Raw genomic sequence first — 20,840 nt, 5'->3', positions numbered from 1 at the left:
CGCGCGACAGAAGACGGCGCGCTTCGGGCCCCCTTTCCTAATCACATCACAATCACAAACCTCAAGCTGACACTCCTCTGGGAGTTGTGTAGGTATGCGTAACAGTGTGCTACTTGACGATCTCCACGCAGCCAGGTCTTGGCAATCAATGTTACGAAACTTGATCCGACCAGTATAAACGGCAGAGCTGAGGCGACAGGAACTGCTGCGGACGACGGCGCAAGGTCTATTGATGACGTAAGTAAACTGCTGCAGGCGGCAGCGCCAGGTGTACTGATGACGTTCCGATCAGTACAAGCCGTTACCGCTCTCAAGCGGCAGCGCATCGGGCCGCGTTCACAGCGAATCGCATCCGTATGGCGCGAGCGCGCGGGCGTCACCTTGAAAGCCGCCTGCGATGGCGACACAGTGCGCCTACTGCTGAAAGCTTCGTCAGCGCCGTATTCTTGCCTCTTATTTCCCGTTGAAGCGAGACGGGGGAGCCCTGTGTTGAAAGCGATCTGCAACGGGGACACACTGCTCCGAGTGCTCATAGCATCGTGCGCGCCAACGTTACTAGACTAGCTTGTCTAGTAACGTTGATGCGCGCTGTGTTCTCGCCACTCAATTCGCGCTGGAGCGAGAGGCAGCGCGAAGGTGAATTCGCACGCTGCTTCGGGCGCTGTCTTGGAGCCGATCGTCGTACATGACGGATGGACGGAAGGGTAGGCGGATATGTTTCCTCACTCATTAAGCATAGAAATGCTCGCGCATTTAAAACGCTTAGGGTGGGAAATTCTTTCGTTCACCGAACTGACTGATATTTTCGAAGCAAAACAGGCTGCGGGAAGATTGCGCAGAAATTACGGACTGCTTAGTAAAGGTTGCGAGGAAAACAATGTTGCATTGACTGGAAAACATCAAATGGTAGTGATGTGCTTTTGTAATGGGGGGTTGCCAACGACAAAGCTTCGATTTGCGAATAATGTACAGAGCTGAGCTCGCGGAGCAAGGAGTCTAAAAAAAAATTAATCCGAGGCCACAAAATAAAGAGAAATAAATAGTAGAAAAAGAGCGCTGGAAGAACAAAGCAAAAATCAAATTCATGCGGGACGTGTTTTTTCACTGCCAGGAAATTGCGCACGACTAATTTGCACCTAAAGGTCAAACTCTCAATGATGCAATGAGCGTGGTGGGACCAAATTGGTCGAAAGAGACGTCAATTCTGCACTTCTGTAACGGCTTTCCGTACTCTGCACTGACAGCGCGTAAGTACTTGGCACGCACTTCTATCACTGTGGGGTGATTCCTACCGTACCCGTCGAATTTAACCCCGCGTGGCTTCTTTGTGTTTACCGGATGCATACTGATGCTCCGGGGGTGGTATATTGTAGTTGTGACAATTAAAAAGGAAACGACCTCTCTGCTGAAGCGTTTAACGGAATAGGTAACCAAGGGTGTTTCCTGTGAGAGAAAAAAAAATTACCGACGATTACGTTACTTCCTAATGCGAAATTTGAGCGCAGCAAATAAGCTGTTTCACCTTTTCGATAGATTGAGGCAAAGAAATCGAGCAACACATGTATGCGCTATCACAGAATTTTTTTTTATTTTTCACACGTATTCCTTTAACAAAGACTCCACTAACAGTTCTTGACAGTCATGAAGGAAGCTTTGTGGTCGGAGAAATATACTGATATATGTTCGACTTGGTACACCAATGCTTGATTCTCAAAGACGAGATCTATACAAGTGCCTCGCGAGGTTGTCACAGCCGTGGGACGCGTTACGAGCGAGAGGAACGGGATGTTCTCCCGCATAAGTGTTAGGAAATTGCTGTTTGTCTTTATGTCAACATTAAAGTCCCCCACTACTAACATCGGTGTGGATCGATGGACGGTTAATGCGAGCTGCAGGAGGTGCACGACGTCTTTCGTGAGTGCGGTAGGGGCGAAGTAGGCAGCTACTACCAGCAAGCCGTTGGGCAACTTTACGGCGCACAGTTCGCAAACTTCAAAGTTCGAGCCGGCGCTTTGACAACCGGAAACTCGCAGGAAGAGGTGGGAAGGGGGCGGCGTGTACACCCAGCGGCAAACGATGGGGGCAGAAGCGCGTGCAGCAAGCGGACAACACGATAAAGGGAGGAGGGAAGAGATAGCAGCGACTGACTGATGCCGCTGACGCCGATAGTGAGTCAACCCCAGCTGCGGAGTTGGTTTCAGGGACAACGCCGCCGATGCCGACACAAACAATATGATACCCTCGCTTCCGCAGCGCTAAGAACCAGGGGGGGGGGGACCCTTTCCTCCTCTTTCTGCATGGCGGCGACGGCGTTCTATGCAGTCACGTTATCTTCACTCTGTAGCGGCGTCAGCGGCATCCAGCGGTATCAGTCGGTCGCTGCTAGCGCTGGGGGGATGAAAGGGGGGCGGAGCTGGTTACGAGGCCGACGACGACGACGACGACGACGACGCGAAACCCAGGAACGGACGCCAAAGAGCTGCGCTCTAAAACAAGTGGAACCCGTGTATTTGGTCTAATTGAGAATATTCTGAAGTTCCGCACATTGGTTCGTCTGACGTACCCTTCGTAAAATTACTTGTTCTTTAGGCGTGCTTCACGACATTTTGGGACAGATCTTGTACGTATAGCGTCAATCATTAGTTGTTTAATCCGTGCACATTTGATGTGGTCGCTATGTGGGACAGACCGGTATGTGCCTGAATATCAGTTTCAGTGAATAAGCCAATAATCTAAAAGAAGTCACCATTTCGCTCGAAAGGAGAAGTCCTTTCATTTCATTTCATTTCAATTCATTTTTATTCCTTAAAGACCCCGTAACGGGGTATTACATAAGGGGTGGGTTACACAGAAATAAGGAGAAACCATGTGTTAATCTATGGTGAAAGGTGATTGGTGACGCTTTCTATAAAGGTAGATGGACAAGGGATGGCAGCGGTGTCGCCCGGAAGGCCATTCCAGTCAGCAGCTGTACAAGGAAAAAAATGACATAGGAAAGGTAACGCTGCGTGCACGTGTGCGCGCGACTTGAAGAGGATGACCAGTGCGATTAGATATGCGCGTTGGTGGAACAATGTATGGCGGGATGCCCATCGAGCTATGAAAAAGTTTATAGAATAAAGAAAGACTGGCAATACGGCGGCGACATGAGAGAAGGGGTAAATTAGATTCTAATTTTAGTGATGACACACTCACATCATAAGAATACGAACGATGAATGAATCTAGTGGCACGGTTTTGAAGTGACTCAAGGGCGTCTTGAATATAAGCTTGTCGCGGGTTCCAAATTGGTGAAGCATATTCCAATTTTGTTCGCGCGAGAGTTTTATAAGCTAGCAATTTTACGTTCTTAGGTGCGTTATGTAGATGACGTGGCAAAAATCCAAGTCTTTTATTTGCAGATGATATGACGTTATTGACGTGCAAAGCCCAAGAAAGATCATTGCAGAAAGTGACTCCCAGATACTTAAACGATTGAACAGCTACGACAGGAACGCTGCTAATCGCATAAGAAAAAACAAGTGGAAAGCGGCGGCGGCTGAAAGATAAGGTTTTGCATTTGTGAGGGTTAAGTTCCATGAGCCAATCATCGCACCATTGCTTTACATGGTTAAGATCACTTTGAAGGGTTAATTGATCAGAGGCGTTGGCAACAGTGCGATAAATAACACAGTCATCGGCAAACATTCGCATATTACAAGATACATGAGTTGGTAGGTCGTTAATGTAAATAAGGAATAAAAGCGGGCCAAGGACGGACCCTTGCGGAACGCCTGATGTTACTGGAAGGGAAGTAGAGGTAGCATTGTTCACAAAAACAGCCTGAGAGCGGTTATTTAAAAATTTACGGATCCAATTTATGATGTCGGGGTGAAGGTTCAACAGTGAAAGTTTGAGTAGGAGGCGTTTATGGGGTACTTTGTCGAACGCTTTCGCGAAGTCCAGAAAAATGGCGTCAGTCTGAAAATTGCAGTCTAAGTTTGCATGTAAGTCGTGCGCAAACATGGCCAGTTGTGTTTCGCACGAAAAACCCCTGCGAAATCCATGCTGCGCAGGATTGAAGAAATTATTCGAATCGAGAAAGTCCGTGATATGTGTGTAAATGACATGCTCCATGATTTTGCACGGGATACTGGTTAAAGAAATGGGTCGGTAGTTTAGCGGTGATTCTCTGATACCTGACTTGAAGACTGGAATGACCTTTCCGTATTTCCAATCAGCAGGAAGCTGGCCCGTGGAAAGTGACTGTGAGTACAGTAAACACAAAAATGATGCACAAATGTTTTGAGTGTTTCTTAGAAATTTTGAGTTAATGTTATCAATCCCGGCTAATGAAAATAGTTTAAGTTTGTCGATTATGGAACAAATTCCAGAAGCGACAAAGAAAATTGGCGGCCTAACAGTTCCGAAGACATCGGAGTGTACAGGGGGTGGCATGTCGGTTTCTTTGCTAAATACGGATGAAAAGGCGGCGTTAAACATATTAGCACATTCAAAGTCAGTAGCCACTTCACCTGATTCTTTCGTGAGAGCGACAGTGGATGCGTGGTTTGGGTTTTTATTCTGCCAGAATTTCATTGGGTTGGTAGTCAGCATTTTCGGCAAGTCGGCGTGGAAAAAAGAATGCTTAGCGTTGCGAATTGCCGTTAGATATGTTTTTTTCAGCTATATAATATTTCAGCCCGGCGTTTTCATTATCCCGCCGCTTGGCGGAGCGGAAGAGGCGTTTATTTTTTGTTTTCTAGTCTTGAGTGTTTTCTTAAACCATGGTTTTTGAGAGCAGGCACGGAAACTAAATTTAGCGATGAATTTGTCGACTAATATATCTATTTTATCCTTAAATAGCGTCCAGTTTTCATGCACTGAGCGACAATGAAACTTTTCTTGGAATATTGGAAGAAAATGATTTAGTTAGTTATTTAAAGCGGTGTAATTTCCCTTGTCGTAGAGTCGTATGGTCTTTTTGGTGGTTTGTCGTTTTAGTGGAGTAATTATAAAGTCGGCTTGAACTGCTTTGTGGTCACTTATTTCTGGAAAGTATGAGATTGATTTTATGGTTTCAGGGATACTGGTTAGTATTAAGTCTAAAATGCTTTCACAATCTTGGGTTACACGGGTTGGTTTGGATATGATTTGAGTAAGGTTAAAATTAAGGTAAACATTTATAAACCCGATTGCCTCGCTGTGGCATCCTCCGTCAACTGTTAGGTTAGGCCAATCAATGTTTGGAAAGTTAAAGTCGCCCAACAAGATTATATGTGTATTAGGGTGCTTGGTTGAAAGTTCACTTAGTACGGAATTAAGTTTGCCAGGGAATTCAGGGTTTCTTTGCGGGGGTCTGTAGCACAGGCCTAGTAAAAAGGATTGGGGTGTAGCTTGACATTTTATCCATAGTGTCTCGAGATCGGATGAAAGATTAATCAGTGTGTATGGTAGTTCCTGGCTAACGGCTATGAGCACTCCTCCACCCTTTCTGCCATCGCGGTCCTTGCGGAATACTTGAAAATTCGAGGTCAGCCAGGATCTTGTGATCAACGACGTCACTATTAAGCCATGTGTCTGTTAATACGAGTAAGTTACTGCTGGAGGATGAAACAAGATTAGAGACGAGTTCACGTTTTGAAATAAAGCTGGGAATATTCGTAAAAATTGCGGAAAGATATAGGGTAGTTTGCGATGCTGATTGGGGTGTGCTTGAGGATAATCGACATCGTGGTGATTGCTACGTTAGGTTTTTTGCTGCCTGGGAGGATTCACCAAATACGTAGCGTTTTGAACCGATGAACAATGTTTTGAAGCTCAACTTAAATGCTGTAGATTTTGTTTTGGCGAACGTTACTAGATGCTTTCGGGCATGCCGGACTGAGGGTGAGAAATCCTCACCAACGCTGTAATTTGTGTCTTTGAATTTCTTTCCTTCCGATAAAATTGACTGCTTGACTTTAAGTGAGTTAAATTTTACGATCAAAGGCCGGACGCGATCCGGTGAATGGCGTCCAAGGCGGTGTACGCGTTCTATATGTGCAGGATCGGTAGTTAGTTGAAGGTTTTCACTGATGTGACGAATGACTATTGCTTCAGAATCAGCGAAGGATTCTTTAGGATTGGGATCATGAATGCCATAAAATATAAGATTGTTTCGGCGCGAGTGGTTTTCGCTGTCGTCTATACGGCATTCAAGGTCATGATACCGGCGGGTTATTTTAGCGCTTAAAGTTTTGAGGTCATTTAATTGAGTGCGCATGCTTGAGAGCCGACAGTTATGTGCTTCAAGATCAGTCAAACGCTTGCATATGTCAGTCATTGTTACGTCCGTAGATAGCAGGTGATCTTTACCAGTCTTAAGTTCGGAGGTTACTTTGGTTTGGCCTGCGGACACAATTCTTAGTTCAGCGAGCACAGAATCCAGCGTGGGTCCCGGGTTAGTTTCAATATCCCCTGCCAAAAGTATTAAAGAACGGATCACTTGCGAACATTCGACAATAATGACAACGCAGCACTGCGGGCTCGGCAGCTGTACTAAGAAGTAATTGCTTGATTTTTTACAAAACAGAACCTGCGAGTCACCAACCTGCATGGTAAAGATGAAAGGATGATTTCACACAGCTACCGAGCCCACACAGCGGCGCAGATGGGTGGAACTCTCTTATAGCGGCTGAGATTGACGTTTGTTTCGTTGCGATCGGCCAGGCTGGATCGAAGATTGCGACATCTGGTGGCGGGACAGTTACGCGCAGAGTGGTCAGTGGATGGCGTCAGTTGTGACGGCCATCTTCGAAGTAGTTGGGGGCGAGATTCGGTGCAGGTACGGCATAGGCAGGCAGGAGAGCCACCAGGAGCGTGCCGGCGACGACGGTGAGTGTCTGCATGGTAAAGATGAATGGATTAGTAGACTGTGCTTTCACACATCTACCGAGCCCACAGAGCGGCACAGATGGGTGGCACTCTCTTATAGCGGCTGAGGTTGACGTTTGTTTCGTTGCGATTGGCCAGGCTGGATCGAAGATTGCGACATGTGGTGGCGGGACAGTTACGCGCAGAGTGGTCAGTGGATGGCGCCAGTTGTGACGGCCATCTTCGAAGTAGTTGGGGGCGAGATTCGGTGCAGGTACGGAATAGGCAGGCAGGAGAGCCACCAGGAGCGTGCCGGCGACGACGGTGAGTGTCTGCATGGTAAAGATGAATGGATTAGTAGACTGTGCTTTCACACATCTACCGAGCCCACAGAGCGGCGCAGTTGGGTGGCACTCTATTATAGCGGCTGAGGTTGACGTTTGTTTCGTTGCGATTGGCCAGGCTGGATCGAAGTTTGCGACATCTCGTGGCGGGACAGTTACGTGCAGAGTAGTCAATGGATGGCGCCAGTTGTGACGGCCATCTTCGAAGCAGTTGGGGGCGAGATTCGGTGCAGGTACGGCGTAGGCAGGCAGGAGAGCCACCAGGAGCGTGCCGGCGACGACGGTGAGTGTCTGCATGGTAAAGATGAATGGATTAGTAGACTGTGCTTTCACACAGCTACCGACCCCACCTGATAGATAGAATGTGAAAGCCAATTATTAGGCAAACATCCACAGTAATTTTAGTAGTTCGTCAGCTGTATAAAATACTGTAAACATTCACTTAGTAACCAAATTTCCCATCACGGTTCCATGTGCTCATAAGCAAATATGAAGACAGAAGACACCTCACTCGGTCGCCCCATGCATTCGCTGTCAGAACGCCGCCGTTATGATCAGCTGTAGTCGTTGCGGGCCAATTCGCCTTCGTGATTCCTCTAGCTTCTACAGAAACTAAGCGCGTGAGAAGAAAGCCCACTCGGAGCCATTGGATGTAATTTTAACGCGAAAGCGTTAAGGAGCTCGTGTCGCAGAAAAGCCGGTGTTGTTGGCGTCGGTGTTGGCGTCCGCGGCGTTGGCCGTGAGCCATAAATCACGGCAGGCACTTCATAAATAAAAAGCAACTTCCAAGATGGGCTGGGTAGGAATCGAACCAGGGTCTCCGGAGTGTGAGACGGAGACGCTACCACTCAGCCACGATTTCGATGCTTCCAAGCGGTACAAACGCGCCTCTAGTGAATGCGGTGTTGCCTTCGAAACGAGCCGTGGAAAGTTATACTGCGGTGTATATAGGTAATTATGAACATGTAACTTACAGAAGTCGCAATTACACGAGTAGCGAAGTGCGTTTCGCTGCATTTCTTCTGCGCTTTCCGCACACGCAGAGCCATCTTGCGGCAAACACAGAAGACCCCCTCTTCTCCATGTGCGGCGCTGCCCCGACAGATGGCGCGCCATGCGCGCATTGGAGCTGTCGCGGCTCGGACTCTCTCTCCCCTGACAACGCTTCGCCTTGCTCCCTCTGCAGAATCAAGCGTCCTTCCTTTCTTTAGGTCACTATCTTTCTATCTCTCTGCCCGTGCCGATCACGACGTTTGGCTGGCGTGCATCATTTCCCCCTCCGGGATACCGAGTTCTTTGGTTCGCTCCGCTTGCTCAGGCGCACGTTTCGTTGCTGCGCCGAACGCTACGTTGCTCGACCATATGGCTCGACGCTCACCGCGTCCGATGCGGGGCGCCTCGTAAGTAATGGCTGCCCTGTACCTATTGTCTTACACCCCTTGGCGGGTCGACGGGAACGCTGTCCCGTTCCACTCTTGAAGGCGAAGCTTAAGCGTCCTCCAATTTTTGTAGGCGCGTAGGGTACAGCTTAAGTAGAACATTCGCACCACAATTTAAGTGAAGCGTTACGTATTAATGGAGCTGCAAGCGATTAGAAGTTACCCTCCTCCCTAGCTATGCTTTTCCTCCTCAACTCGCTCGCTGAGCGAGCGGCGCTAAGCTCCGCCTTCACTGGTTCAGCGTCACGATACGACGTCACATCGCTCACTTCCGGTTGTTTAGGAGCACGCCCCCTCCCGTGCGAGACCTCTCCGCTAGCCGCTTGGCCGTCGACCGAGAACTATCGAAGCAGCGTGCGTTGCGAGCATGCTGTGGTAGTGCCGAACGTGTCCGGTACACCGTTAAAAATAGGCAAGCTGGTCATTTCGGCAAATGACTGGAGGCATAAACTCAAGCTGATGAAGGAACTTTAGCGTAGACGTACGTGAGCAGCCTGATCGGTCTGCACGGTGCAGACACTTGCTGGCGCAGCGCTTAACCAGTAAAACAAAGCGCTAATATTGCTCTAACCAAGTGTAAAGCATTTTAAACATTTATAAATCAACGTGTTGATTACACTCCTGCGAAAAATACACACCAGCAGCAAAAAAGAATACACTTCGTTGCTGCTACTGTGTATGGTTGAGCTCTGTGCCACCAGGTGGCTGCACCGTGCAGACCATTCACATTTGCCCTTCTGCTCATCTCGTGGCTCATCCCGGCACAGTCAAGCGGCCAGACCCTGTCCCTTTGCGCTTGCGTTTGCCCTAATACTGGACTCGCGAAACGGTATTGCGTTAGTAATCTTCCGGTGTAAAGTGACGGCCACAAACGCTCAAATCCTGGCGCCGATCGGATACCGGCAGTCCCATGCGCAGCAGCCAGTTCGCTTGTATACTGCCTTGCAGAGGGACACGATGTCGCAGCTTGACATATTGCCAGTCGCTAGGTTTGCAGTCCACAAGGCAACAAAGTCGAACCATAGTGCTCGCGAAAAGACTGAGACCGACTCCGACCGCGGAGCTCTCGTCAAAATGGAGTACGTTGTAACACAAGCAGACGACACTTGCTGTGTGCCGGAAGTGCTGAAGTATACTGAAAAATTGTTCTTGTGCATTCTCTTTATGTTACTTTCTTTTTATAAAAACAAATGAACTAACATTCCAACTCTCACGAAGATTATTTCTTTACCATACAGTTGGAAAAATTATCGACCACGCACACTGGTCAGCCAATCAGATAGCTCGCCCACGTGACGTCATATGGGTTATTTGCATCATATGGGTTATTTGCATCATATGGATAGGGGTGGCTTAAAATTCCGCCGAGCAGTGCGCTACGATCGGCAGCGATGTGTATTTTTAAAACCTTATAATAAATTACACGCTTTACGCAGAGCACTTAGATGCATCAATTAATGATCAGAAGGACCTACTCTAACGACTCGTACGTTTGTAGGAAAACGCCAAAATCGTTTCAGGGTCCCTTTAAGCGTCAGCGAATTTTTCTTTTGTAACGAGCGTATTTTGTCTTTAACCGTTTGACGTTGATTTTCTTTGAAAGTAGTGAATCCAAGTGGTGCATTTTTCATTTTTTATTGTGTTACTTGGTTAACCATTGTATAAGTATTTAGTTAAGGTATCCTGCTCATTTGTTTACGAGTGTGTACGGTATGGGACAATGTTTTTCAAATGTAATGTTCTTTTGTTGCTGCTGCCATGGGCCATGGCTCCGGGGCCTTTGTCAAGCTGTTGATGGCAGCTTTTAGCCCATGTATTTCATCCTGATGTTTCTGGCAGATGAAATCTCATTTACTTTGATAAGCTACCTTCCGTAGGCCAGCTTGCGAACATCCTGCATGTTGCCTGTAGGATAGGACGCGCTAACCAGTAGAATCGGAGACGCACGATACCCTCTTCCTTACCTCCCCCTCCGTCGCATAGCGCGCGCATATCCCTGCTCGCGCCGCTTGCGCGCTGTAAAAGACGCAGCGCATCCTCCGCGCCTTCCTCCTTTGCGCGCGCGAGAAGAGGCAGCCGTATCGAGCAACCATCCTATCCGGCTCGCTATCACGTGATCTTCCTCGCACCTGCAGCATCCGGCGTGGGGCCACAGTCTTATCGTACTCTGATTTTATGCAAAACATCGCGGTGACACTGACGCTGACGCAGGAATTGCCTGGGGTGCCCATATAATTGATATACGTCATAAAATGGAGGATCGACCTTGCTGATTGTTGTGAGAAATATTCATGCGCCCCGACTTTTACAGGCATAAAAACATTGTTTCGGCACAAGCAGCGAGCTGCGCGCAAGGTAATTGAAGCTTATGACATAATCGCAACAGCTGATGAATAAGTTCGATGCACTTGTTTCTCCCACTGACATAAAAAAACTAATTTCCTGAAGGCATTTCTTCAGCGTTTCGGGTTGTGTAATTTTGTTACATCTGTTAATACCTTCAGATGTTGTGTCAGCATATGGCGCGGTTGTGCTTATTTTTTACTATGCCAAGCTGTACGATTTTATTAATTAAATGCATGATTTTTGAGAGTAGCCCACTTCTTCTACTACGCCTGTTACAAGAAGGCTCAAGAGATGACGCCACCATCCCGCACGTGCTGGCCACGCGCCCCTTCTGAAACCCACCGCCGCGGCAGCCCTCCTCCTCCATGAACTCTGAGCAGACGACATATCAAGTTGCGTCTGGCTCTCCCGCTCCTCTCCGGCTGGTCGGCCGCCGCCCCGTCTCAAGACACTCTACTCTCTGTACCTCCACGTAACCACACCCATTCCTGTGTACTCCATGCTTAATAAACCCTGTTAAGCTCCGTTAACAGAAGTCCAGTGTTCTATCGTCCACTATACGAGACATAACGAAACAACGCCCCTTTTGACTTCGCGCTTTGTTATATGGCAGCCGCAATACAACCAACTCAAAGCGGTAGACGAGTCACGTGGCAGACAACAAAGCGAGATTAGGATTGATGCGGCCACAACCCAGGCACCGTTGTCTTCATTTGTCCTCGTAGTCATGTCTTGACACAGAGCCCTAAAATAAACTGGAGATGGTCTAAGCGACATTGGCGGCTGTGCAGTTTCAAAGAGAGGCCAATTTTCGTGACGACAGCTTCGAGTTCTTTGCCTGCCCATGCAAGTCTACACTAATCATGACCTGAAGATCTCGCTTCATTTCGGTTACCTGGGGCATTATTGCTTTGTGCAGCACAAGGAACGCACAAAACTGTCCCGAATAGATCGGGGAAACGTGTACTCACCTTCGCAGGTCAACCCGTTTCCGCCACCGTGGTCACGTTCTCGGGCTATCCTGGTGGCGTGTCCTCTGGCGATGACTTCTTCCTCACCAGCACCAACCTGGCAAGTGACGGATGATCAGAGTATCGTAGCAGAAAGCTTGCATCCGCAGTTACTATGTGCCCACTTGAAATGCATAGTGCATTCACACTACACTATGTATTTCAGCTGGGCACATAGTAACTGCGGATGCGAGCTTTCTGCTCGAATCATACAGCTGTGGTCGCTTGTTAGTTGCCAAAGAATGAGGAACCAACGTGCACATTGGAACACTGACACACGAAGTTGAATTGCTCCTTCGGGCTGTTCATATGCCCTGCCTGTGTTACTGTGCCCTTCCCTGAGCTAGAATACTAGCAAACTTCAGACTGTTTAGTTTTTGAAAAGACGCGCAGAACGAAGGGCAAGGCGAAGGAGAACAGGATACAGTAGTTTGACGTATTCGCGAGCGCGGGACCAGTGGAATCACTAAGGCTTTTTACATCGAACGAGATCATTTCTTTACCCGCCGTGGTTGCTCAGTGGCTATGGTGTTGGGCTGCTGAGCATGAGGTCGCGGGATCGAATCCCGGCCACGGCGGTCGCATTTCGATGGGGGCGAAATGCGAAAACACCCGTGTGCTTAGATTTAGGTGCATGTTAAAGAACCCCAGGTAGTCGAAATTTCCGGAGTCCTCCACTACGGTGGGGCTCATAATCATCAGGAAGTGGTTTAGGCACGTAAAACCCCATGACGTTTTGAGATAACGTATGTTTCAGCTGCGCTGCAGCAGTGCTACGTGACAGCGAATTGCGGCTGTTAGCCAGGCGAAGATTTGAGATGCTTCATCTTTGTTTTTGCCACATTTTATTAATGCTGTGCACGGTGGAGAAAATGAGCGAAGGATGTCCGGGTAGCGCATGAGCATGTTTCGATTGTACAAGAGTTGAAATTTAACCCTGTTGAGAGGACATAATCACGTATGCTTAAGCACATTGACGGATGGGGAGGCCCATTCGGGCACAGTCAATAAGACCTCGTGCGTGCCCAATCGTTTGATCCCGTCTGCACGTGACTGAGCCTAAGCATAGCTATCACTTTTGTACGTTTTGTTTTTAGGTAAACGCTCAGTTGTAGCCGGTGCACATGTCCCATCTTCCTTCTTCGCCTCGATCGTCTAACGTTCCTCGCCCTAGCAGCTATCTTGTAGATGTACTCTATCTCTCACTGTATTTACTTCCTGTCTTTTCACGTCTCCCCTCCCCCAGTGCGAGGAAGCAAGCAGGATTTTTGTTCTTGTGGAGCTCCGTGCCTTCCTTTCTTCTCTCTTCTTCAAAAATGAATTTTTTTTAGAGGAGGACCAAAGACAATGCCAAACCAAATAAGCGGGGTTTTGCTCGATTACTCATGCTAAGCACCCTGCAATGATCGTCTTGCTGCTGCCTGTGCTATTGTCGTTCTGCGGCCCATTCGCAAGCCATGGAAAACTAACTAGCACAAGAAAAGGGCTTAACTAGTACGTAGATACACGTGATATACTAGTTGAACACACTTGTGCTATACACCCGGATAACACGTGCGCAAGATTGTTTACGTGCAAAATTTGTACAGAAAATATGTGTGGACCCACAAAAGCTTCTACTTCAACAAATGGTCTGATTCGGTTTTTACAAGCACGCACCATTTCCATTAAAAAAAAAACAAAGAAGCCATGTGCAACGACGAACTACATTAAGATGGTAGATTTTCTTTTCTCGTTTGCTTGTTTTTGCAAACTGTAGCAATAACCTAGGGCATCGACCGATCGAGTTCCCTCTTTGGTAATGCTTTGGCTACTTAATGTACCATTAGCGTCGTTCCACCATAGCAGTCATCGTTTCTTGGTCATTCTACCATAATTATACGGCTGTCACCTTTCCATTGTTTTAATTCCACTTTCGTCATCTCATTCTCATTAGGCTCTCGTCGTCTTTCTATCCTTGTCATTTCTTCGTCTTGATGAGCAGTATACGCTCTTTAAAATGCCTCAAGCTTATTTTCAGTAAGGACTCAATGATGAAAATGTGTTCAACTTGGTCCTGTGTTCTATACTAGCAAATGGTAGTTAAACAGGATTAGCGTTCTTCGAAAATATCAATGAAGGCGTCGCTTCAACCGACTGTTATAGCGCGTGATATCCTGAATGATTTGTTTGCGTTAGCATTAGGAATGTCAAAGCTGAAAATAGTGCATGTGTGTGAATAGTGGGAAAGATTAAGTCACATGGTATATAAACATGTATAAGGAGTGTCTGTTTTAGCCGCACCAAAATTTTAAAAATTGCCTGTGGCAGAAAGCACAATGCTAACCGTGAAAATAAATTACTCGATCAGATGGCCTGTTACTTCTGCGAGAAATCAAAATAGATAAATGAATAATTAACATAGTTGACTAATTATATTATTGCTTACTTACATTACGGCGCATATTTCAATGTATGAATTGTAGCCGGTGAGTTCGCTTGGCGAATCAACTTGCAACTAGTCCTCTGGCCTACGTCAGTTTCTTCATAATAATTTTCAATGTGTCTGCGAAATATATTGGCGTTCCAGTTAATTTTGTCTTTCAATGCATAAAACCGCATTTACTTGAAACCGTTAGTGGAACAACAGGGAATTTTTGCCCCAAGTTTGGATGGGCATACTTCGAAACTGGTGCCATCTTCTGAATTCGTTCTGAGTCGATACACCTTAAAAACACACTAGCTGCAGCTGGTAGATTAAAATATCTGCCATGACGTAATAATTACACTTTTAACTAGCGTAATTTTTACAGTTTATCAAATGAGCATTTGTATTTATCCTATAAATAACCTGGCTGATTGAGAAATTTAAATCAATGGTTAGAATTGGGCAGTTTGCCCCAGTCAATTCATTTAAATTTGGCGCGGCTAAAAAGCAAGACACCCTGCATATCGCCACTGGCGGTCGTTTGCTCCGGACCAATGACAGTTGCACGGCGCTCTTCGAAGACGCAGGACGTGTGTCGAGTGAGCTGCTGAAGAACACCTTGCAATTTGACGAACGCTGTTTAAATGATTGATATGGTATCTCAAAGAGGTGCGACGTAGAGTCCAAGTGTTTCAGAGTCCTTGTTCTTGCAGCCTGTAAGGGAATATAAAATAATAACCGTTTTCACAAACATGTAAACTAGTAAAGCATAGGACAAATATGGTTTTCAAATCAAACATTTCACGTTTTCGATTAATATACTAGCGCCAGTATTGGCAAGGATCTACAACCTAACTCTTTCGTGCAAAATGTTTCCTAAATAAATGAAAATCGCCAAGGTTGTTGCTATCCACACAGGAGCTACAATAGATTTAGCCAATTATAGACACATTTCGGTTACTCCTGTGCTGTCGAAGGGTCTAGAGAAATTATATATGCTAGAATAAATACATTCTTAGTAAAACACTCCGTACTGTCCGACTTCCCGTATGGCTTCAGGCAAGATAGGTCAAATGAAACTGCTTTAAGAAAAAGAGCTAACATTAAATGATTTTAAAGAAAGACAAATTGTGCTTGCAATTTATGTCGATTTCTCAAAAGCATTTCATATAATCCACCATAGTCTGGTCATACATAAACTAAACCGTTATAGAATTATAGGAATATGCCTGTCGTTAATAAAATCCTGTCTGAAACACCCTATGCGAATGGTAGTCATTAATTACAGGTCATCCAGCTTACAACGTATTTTGCCTGTAGTCTCAGAGGGTAGTATTTTAGGCCCTTTATTGTTCAATATGTATATTATTCACATATTTTTTGGCATCCTTGGCTGTCACTTTAATGGTTTAAGCCGACTATTTCACGAGGCTAATAGCTGGTAAAGATGAACATTGTTTATGGATGCAAGGAAATGAGTTTCTTCAATACTTACTCGTATATACTGAAAACAATTGTTTAGAAGTAAATGCCAAGAAAAGCAATGCTATAATTTTCCTTCTAAGGAATAAAAGTATCCGAACAAATTTGACCTATTTTGGGGCAGCAGTAAGATCGAAATCGTGCCAGCTGTCAAATGGCTTGGTCTGGTGTTCACGGAAACCCTAAGCTGGGACCTACATAAAGATAATGTGAGAAAGAAAATGAATCTTAATAATTGTGTCCTGTGGCAGCATAGATATGCTCTGCCAATAAGGGTAAAGGGGTTATCTATAACGGGCATGTATTTCAGATTATTAATTATTGCCTGACTGTTTGGGTACCCCAACAAAACACAATACACAGAAGCTAGTAGTTGCCCAAATACGGGCAATCACGTTAGTTGGAAATCTACCACGGAATTGCCATACTGATCCGCACCTTAAATAGTTATTCTCAGGATTATTGCTTTGTATCGATTCAAATTATTGTGTACGTACAAACATGTAATTATAACAAATAACGAACCTATGCTAAATTCGCTAAACCTGCATCATTACACACCCGCTTACAATGCACGACATCACTTGCCTTGGCGTCTACCTTTGCCGCACTTTATATCGGAAACAGTCCTTATCATACAATGTGTCGCATTATTTCAACATACTTGCTCAAAATAATGCATTGTTACGGGGATGTTACGAGTATATAAAAGCTATATTTACAATATATATGTAGGATGAGTCAGAATAGCAAAGAGGGCTGACCACCAACAAAACGCAACCGCCAGCATCTCCGATCTTATTCTACCTCTCTCTTCTCTCATCCTTGTGTAACAGGAACCCCGGGTGGCGAAGCGCCATCTCGGTGCAAAGCAGGAGAAGAATTGCGAGCAAAGTATGGCTTCAGCCACGAAACGTGCACGACGTCGACAGGCATTTGACTTGAGGATGCATCAATGTGTAGCGGCAAAATCTCGTAATTGACGTCGTTAATTTGGCGTAGGACTTCATAAGACCCTTTGTAGCGAACAAGCAGCGTCTGGGAGAGACCAACCCGACGATATGGTGACCAGAGGGGAACCCAAGCACCTCGTGCGAACTTAAAATCGCGATGGCAGCGGTCGTAACGCTCTTTCTGTGTATGCTGTGAGGTTAATAAACGAGATTGGGCGACTCGACGTGCCACGGGAGCGCGATCGATGACTTAACAAGCGTACTCAGTTGGAACACGTGGCACTGAAGGGAGGATGGTGTCAAACGACATTGTGGGGTCGTGACCATACAAGAGATAGAATGGTGAATATGCTGCGATGTCATGTCGGGACGAGTTATAAGCGAACGTCACGTAAGCCAGCGCAGCGTTCCAGTCGCGGTGATCGTTGGAGACGTACATCGACAGCATCTCTGTGATTGTTCGGTTGAGACGTTCCGTAAGACCATTCGTTTGTGGGTGGTAGGCGGTGGACAGCTTGTGCTCAGTGACACAAGAGCAGCGGAGGTTGTCGGAACTCGTGATAAGAATGAGTGGCCGTGGTCTGTAAGTAGCTGTCCAGGTGCACCGTGGTGGAGAATGACGTGGTGGATAAGAAAACCAGTGACGTCAGTTGCGCAACTAGTCAGCAACGTCTTTGTTATCGCGTAGCGTGTCGCGTAATCAGTAGCGACCGCGATCCACTTGTTTCCTCTAGTCGCTGTCGGAAAAGGGCCAAGTAGGTCAAGGCCTACGCGAAAGAACGGTTCAGACGGAACTTCAGTGGGATGGAGTCATCCGACAGCTGCCAGGGGAGGTTTCTTCCGACGCTGACACAATTCGCAAGTTGCGACATAACGGCGCACAGAGCGGTACATACCCGTCAAGAACCGTCGTCGTAGGCGGTCGTATGTGCGCAAAACTCCAAGGTGTCCCGCCGTTGGTGCATCGTGAAGTTGTTCGAGAATGATGGGTAGCACATGACGAGGAAGGACAAGCAGCAACTCGGGGCCATCAACGTTGATATTGCGGCGGTAGAAGATGCCGTCATGCAGCACGAACATGCGGCACATGCCGTCGGTGCTGCCAGATTGCACTCCGGCGATGATGGACTCTAAGAATGTGTCGCGTTGTTGTTCAGCGCGCATGTTCGTCATGTAAATCAAGGCCATAATACAGGTCACCGGATCATGCGCAGCAGAATTGCGAGGATCCACGGTGTGACGCAAGAGGCAATCAGCGTCCTTGTGGTGGCGTCCAGTCTTGTAATGGACACTAAATGAAAATTCCTGGAGCCGCAAAATTCACCGACCAAGCCGTCCAGTCGGGTCCCGAAGGGAAGGCAGCCAGCAGAGTGCGTGGTGGTCGGTGACGATCGAAAACGTGCGGCCGTACAAATATGGCCGGAACTTGGCGACAGCTAAAATTAAAGCCAAGCACTCCCGCTCGTTGATGGAGTAATTTCTCTCGGCAGCTGACAGCATGCGGATGGCGTAAGATATCACGCACTCGGTACCATTCTGGTGTTGGGCGATAACAGCGCCGATGCCATAACCACTTGTGTCAGTATGGACTTCGGTCGATGCAGACGGATCAAAGTGGGCAAGTATGGGAGGGGTGGTCAGAAATCCGATGGGAGCGGCGAACGCGTGAGCCTGCTCCGGGCCCCATGAGAATGGCGTGTTCCTCTTTAGAAGATATGTCAAAGGCCGAGCAACGTCGGCGAAGTTTTTGAAGAAACGGCGAAATTAAGAACTCAGGCCGACGAAGCAGTGCACGTCAGAGGCAAAACGTGGAACCAGGAAACTGCGTACGGCACGCACTTTTTCCGGATCTGGTCGGACACTGGATGCGTCATCGAGGTGTCCCAACACCGTGATTTGACGCCGCCCGAATTGACACTTCGGGGAGTTCAGTTGAAGGCCGGCTTTTCGGAAGACCGCAGGAATTGCAGCGAGTCGGGTAAGGTGGCTGCCGAACGTGGGAGAAAGAACTGTCGTCAAGGTAACAGAGACAGGTGTTCCATTACTAGCCCCGAAGAAGGGACTCCATCATACGTTCAAATGTCGCAGAAGCATTGCATAGGCAAGACTTTGAACTGATACAAGCCATCCGGCGTGATGAATGCCATCTTCTCGCGGTCTATTTCATCAACTGAAATCTGCCAGTAGCCGGATTGAACACCGATGGACGAGAAGTATTTAGCTCCGTGCAAGCAGTCCAAGCGTCATCGGTGCGTCGTGGTTGGTAGACGTCTTTTCACGTGATCTTGTTCATGTGGCGATAATCAACGCAAAAACTCCAGGTACTATCTTTCTTTTTCACAAGGACGACAGGCGAAGCCCAATGGCTACCTGATGGCTTGATGGCCCCTTTGCGGAGCATTTTGTGCACTTCGATTTGGATGACTCGATGTTTAGAAGATACATCCCGAAATGAGCTGTCATCCATGCTTTTGGATTTTGAAACCACTCCTGCTACATTTTAAATAGGCATGCATTATTGTAAAATATTTAGGTTGACATTATGTTTTGAGTTTCCATTTTTTTGTAGTGTACTTTACGAATGCGCAATAGATTGATTTTCTGTTGAGAAATGTTGCATGTAAATCTTGTATATGCTTACCCATTGCTGTTCATGTGTACCTGAGGCACTAAGTGCTCCCTGAAGCTGCCTCTAGCAGCTTTTGCCCAGTGTCCCCTGTTCCCTGTAATGATTTGTACTGCGCGAAAGAGGAATGAACTTTCTATTCTATTCTAAGGCTAACGCATTTCTCTCGCACTTACCTCTAAATAGCCGCTACATTTCATTTGCCTTTTTTTTTTAACTTGAACGTGCGAAATTATTCGAGATTTTGAATAATATCAAATGGCCTTTGTTATTCGTATTTTTTTTCGATAATCCACTTTTCTAAATTCTTGAATATTATTCTCTTCTCTTCGAACAAAACGCATAAAACATCTTTTATAGGAGCTAGAGAAAGAGAATGATGCAAAATGCATCTGTGTAGATGGATATGCACTCACATACGTACCCCTCTGTGCAAATGCATATCCGGAGCAAATACTTAAGACTTTTCCTGAATGACCCAGCTACGGGAGAGCCCTTGTTATTGCTCAGAGGCACGAGTTACCGAGGTGCCCGAGCAAACGCCAGGGGGAAACAGCTTCTGGTCAATAAGTTCTAGGGATTCAATGCTAGCACCCTAATTTTATGCCACGTATATAAGAATTGGCAGGATACCAGCAAACTATCGCAGGAGACGAAAGATCTGATCAAGAAACGCCAATGTATGAAAGCATCTAACCCTACAGCTAGAATAGAACTGGCAGAACTTTCGAAGTTAATCAACAAGCGTAAGACAGCTGACATAAGGAAGTATAATATGGATAGAATTGAACATGCTCTCAGGAACGGAGGAAGCCTAAAAACAGTGAAGAAGAAACTAGGAATTGGCAAGAATCAGATGTATGCGTTAAGAGACAAAGTCGGCAATATCATTACTAATATGGATGAGATAGTTGAAGTGGCTGAGGAGTTCTGTAGAGATTTATACAGTACCAGTGGCACCCACGACGATAATGGAAGAGAAAATAGTCTAGAGGAATTCGAAATCCCGAAGGTAACGCCGGAAGAAGTAAAGAAAGCCTTAGGAGATATGCAAAGGGGGAAGGCAGCTGGGGAGGATCAGGTAACAGCAGATTTGTTGAAGGACGGTGGACAGATCGTTCTAGAGAAGCTGGCCACCCTGTATACGCAATGCCTCAAGACCTCGAGCGTACCGGAATCTTGGAAGAACGCTAACATAATCCTAATCCATAAGAAAGGGGACGCCAAAGACTTGAAAAATTATAGACCGATCAGCTTACTGTCTGTTGCCTACAAAGTATTTACTAAGGTAATTGCAAATAGAATCAGGAACACCTTAGACTTCTGTCAACCAAAAGACCAGGCAGGATTCCGTAAAGGCTACTCAACAATAGACCATATTCACACTATCAATCAAGTG

The 20,840-nt window shown here is 46.6% G+C and overlaps 1 protein-coding gene across 7 annotated transcripts in view; it reads left to right on the top strand.

Annotated features, from left to right (window-relative positions):
- LOC135906207 (putative phospholipase B-like 2) overlaps positions 1 to 20,840 on the top strand; it is a 311,959-nt gene that overhangs the window by 145,640 nt on the left and 145,479 nt on the right. For 6 of the 7 annotated variants that reach the window (XM_070528951.1, XM_070528954.1, XM_070528952.1 and 3 more), the window contains exon 6: positions 11,943 to 12,034. In XM_070528951.1, the coding sequence (XP_070385052.1) occupies positions 11,943 to 12,034 (92 nt within the window). Of the gene's footprint in view, positions 1 to 6,626; positions 6,856 to 6,993; positions 7,159 to 7,296; positions 7,462 to 11,942; positions 12,035 to 20,840 lie in introns of those variants that run through there. The other variant, XM_070528955.1, reaches the window with a different exon arrangement.

The sequence above is a fragment of the Dermacentor albipictus genome, unplaced genomic scaffold (genome assembly GCF_038994185.2).
Source record: "Dermacentor albipictus isolate Rhodes 1998 colony unplaced genomic scaffold, USDA_Dalb.pri_finalv2 scaffold_16, whole genome shotgun sequence".
In the NCBI taxonomy this organism is placed as follows: domain Eukaryota; kingdom Metazoa; phylum Arthropoda; class Arachnida; order Ixodida; family Ixodidae; genus Dermacentor; species Dermacentor albipictus.
Note: the sequence above shows the minus strand (reverse complement) of the source record. Positions and strands in the feature narration are given on the sequence as shown.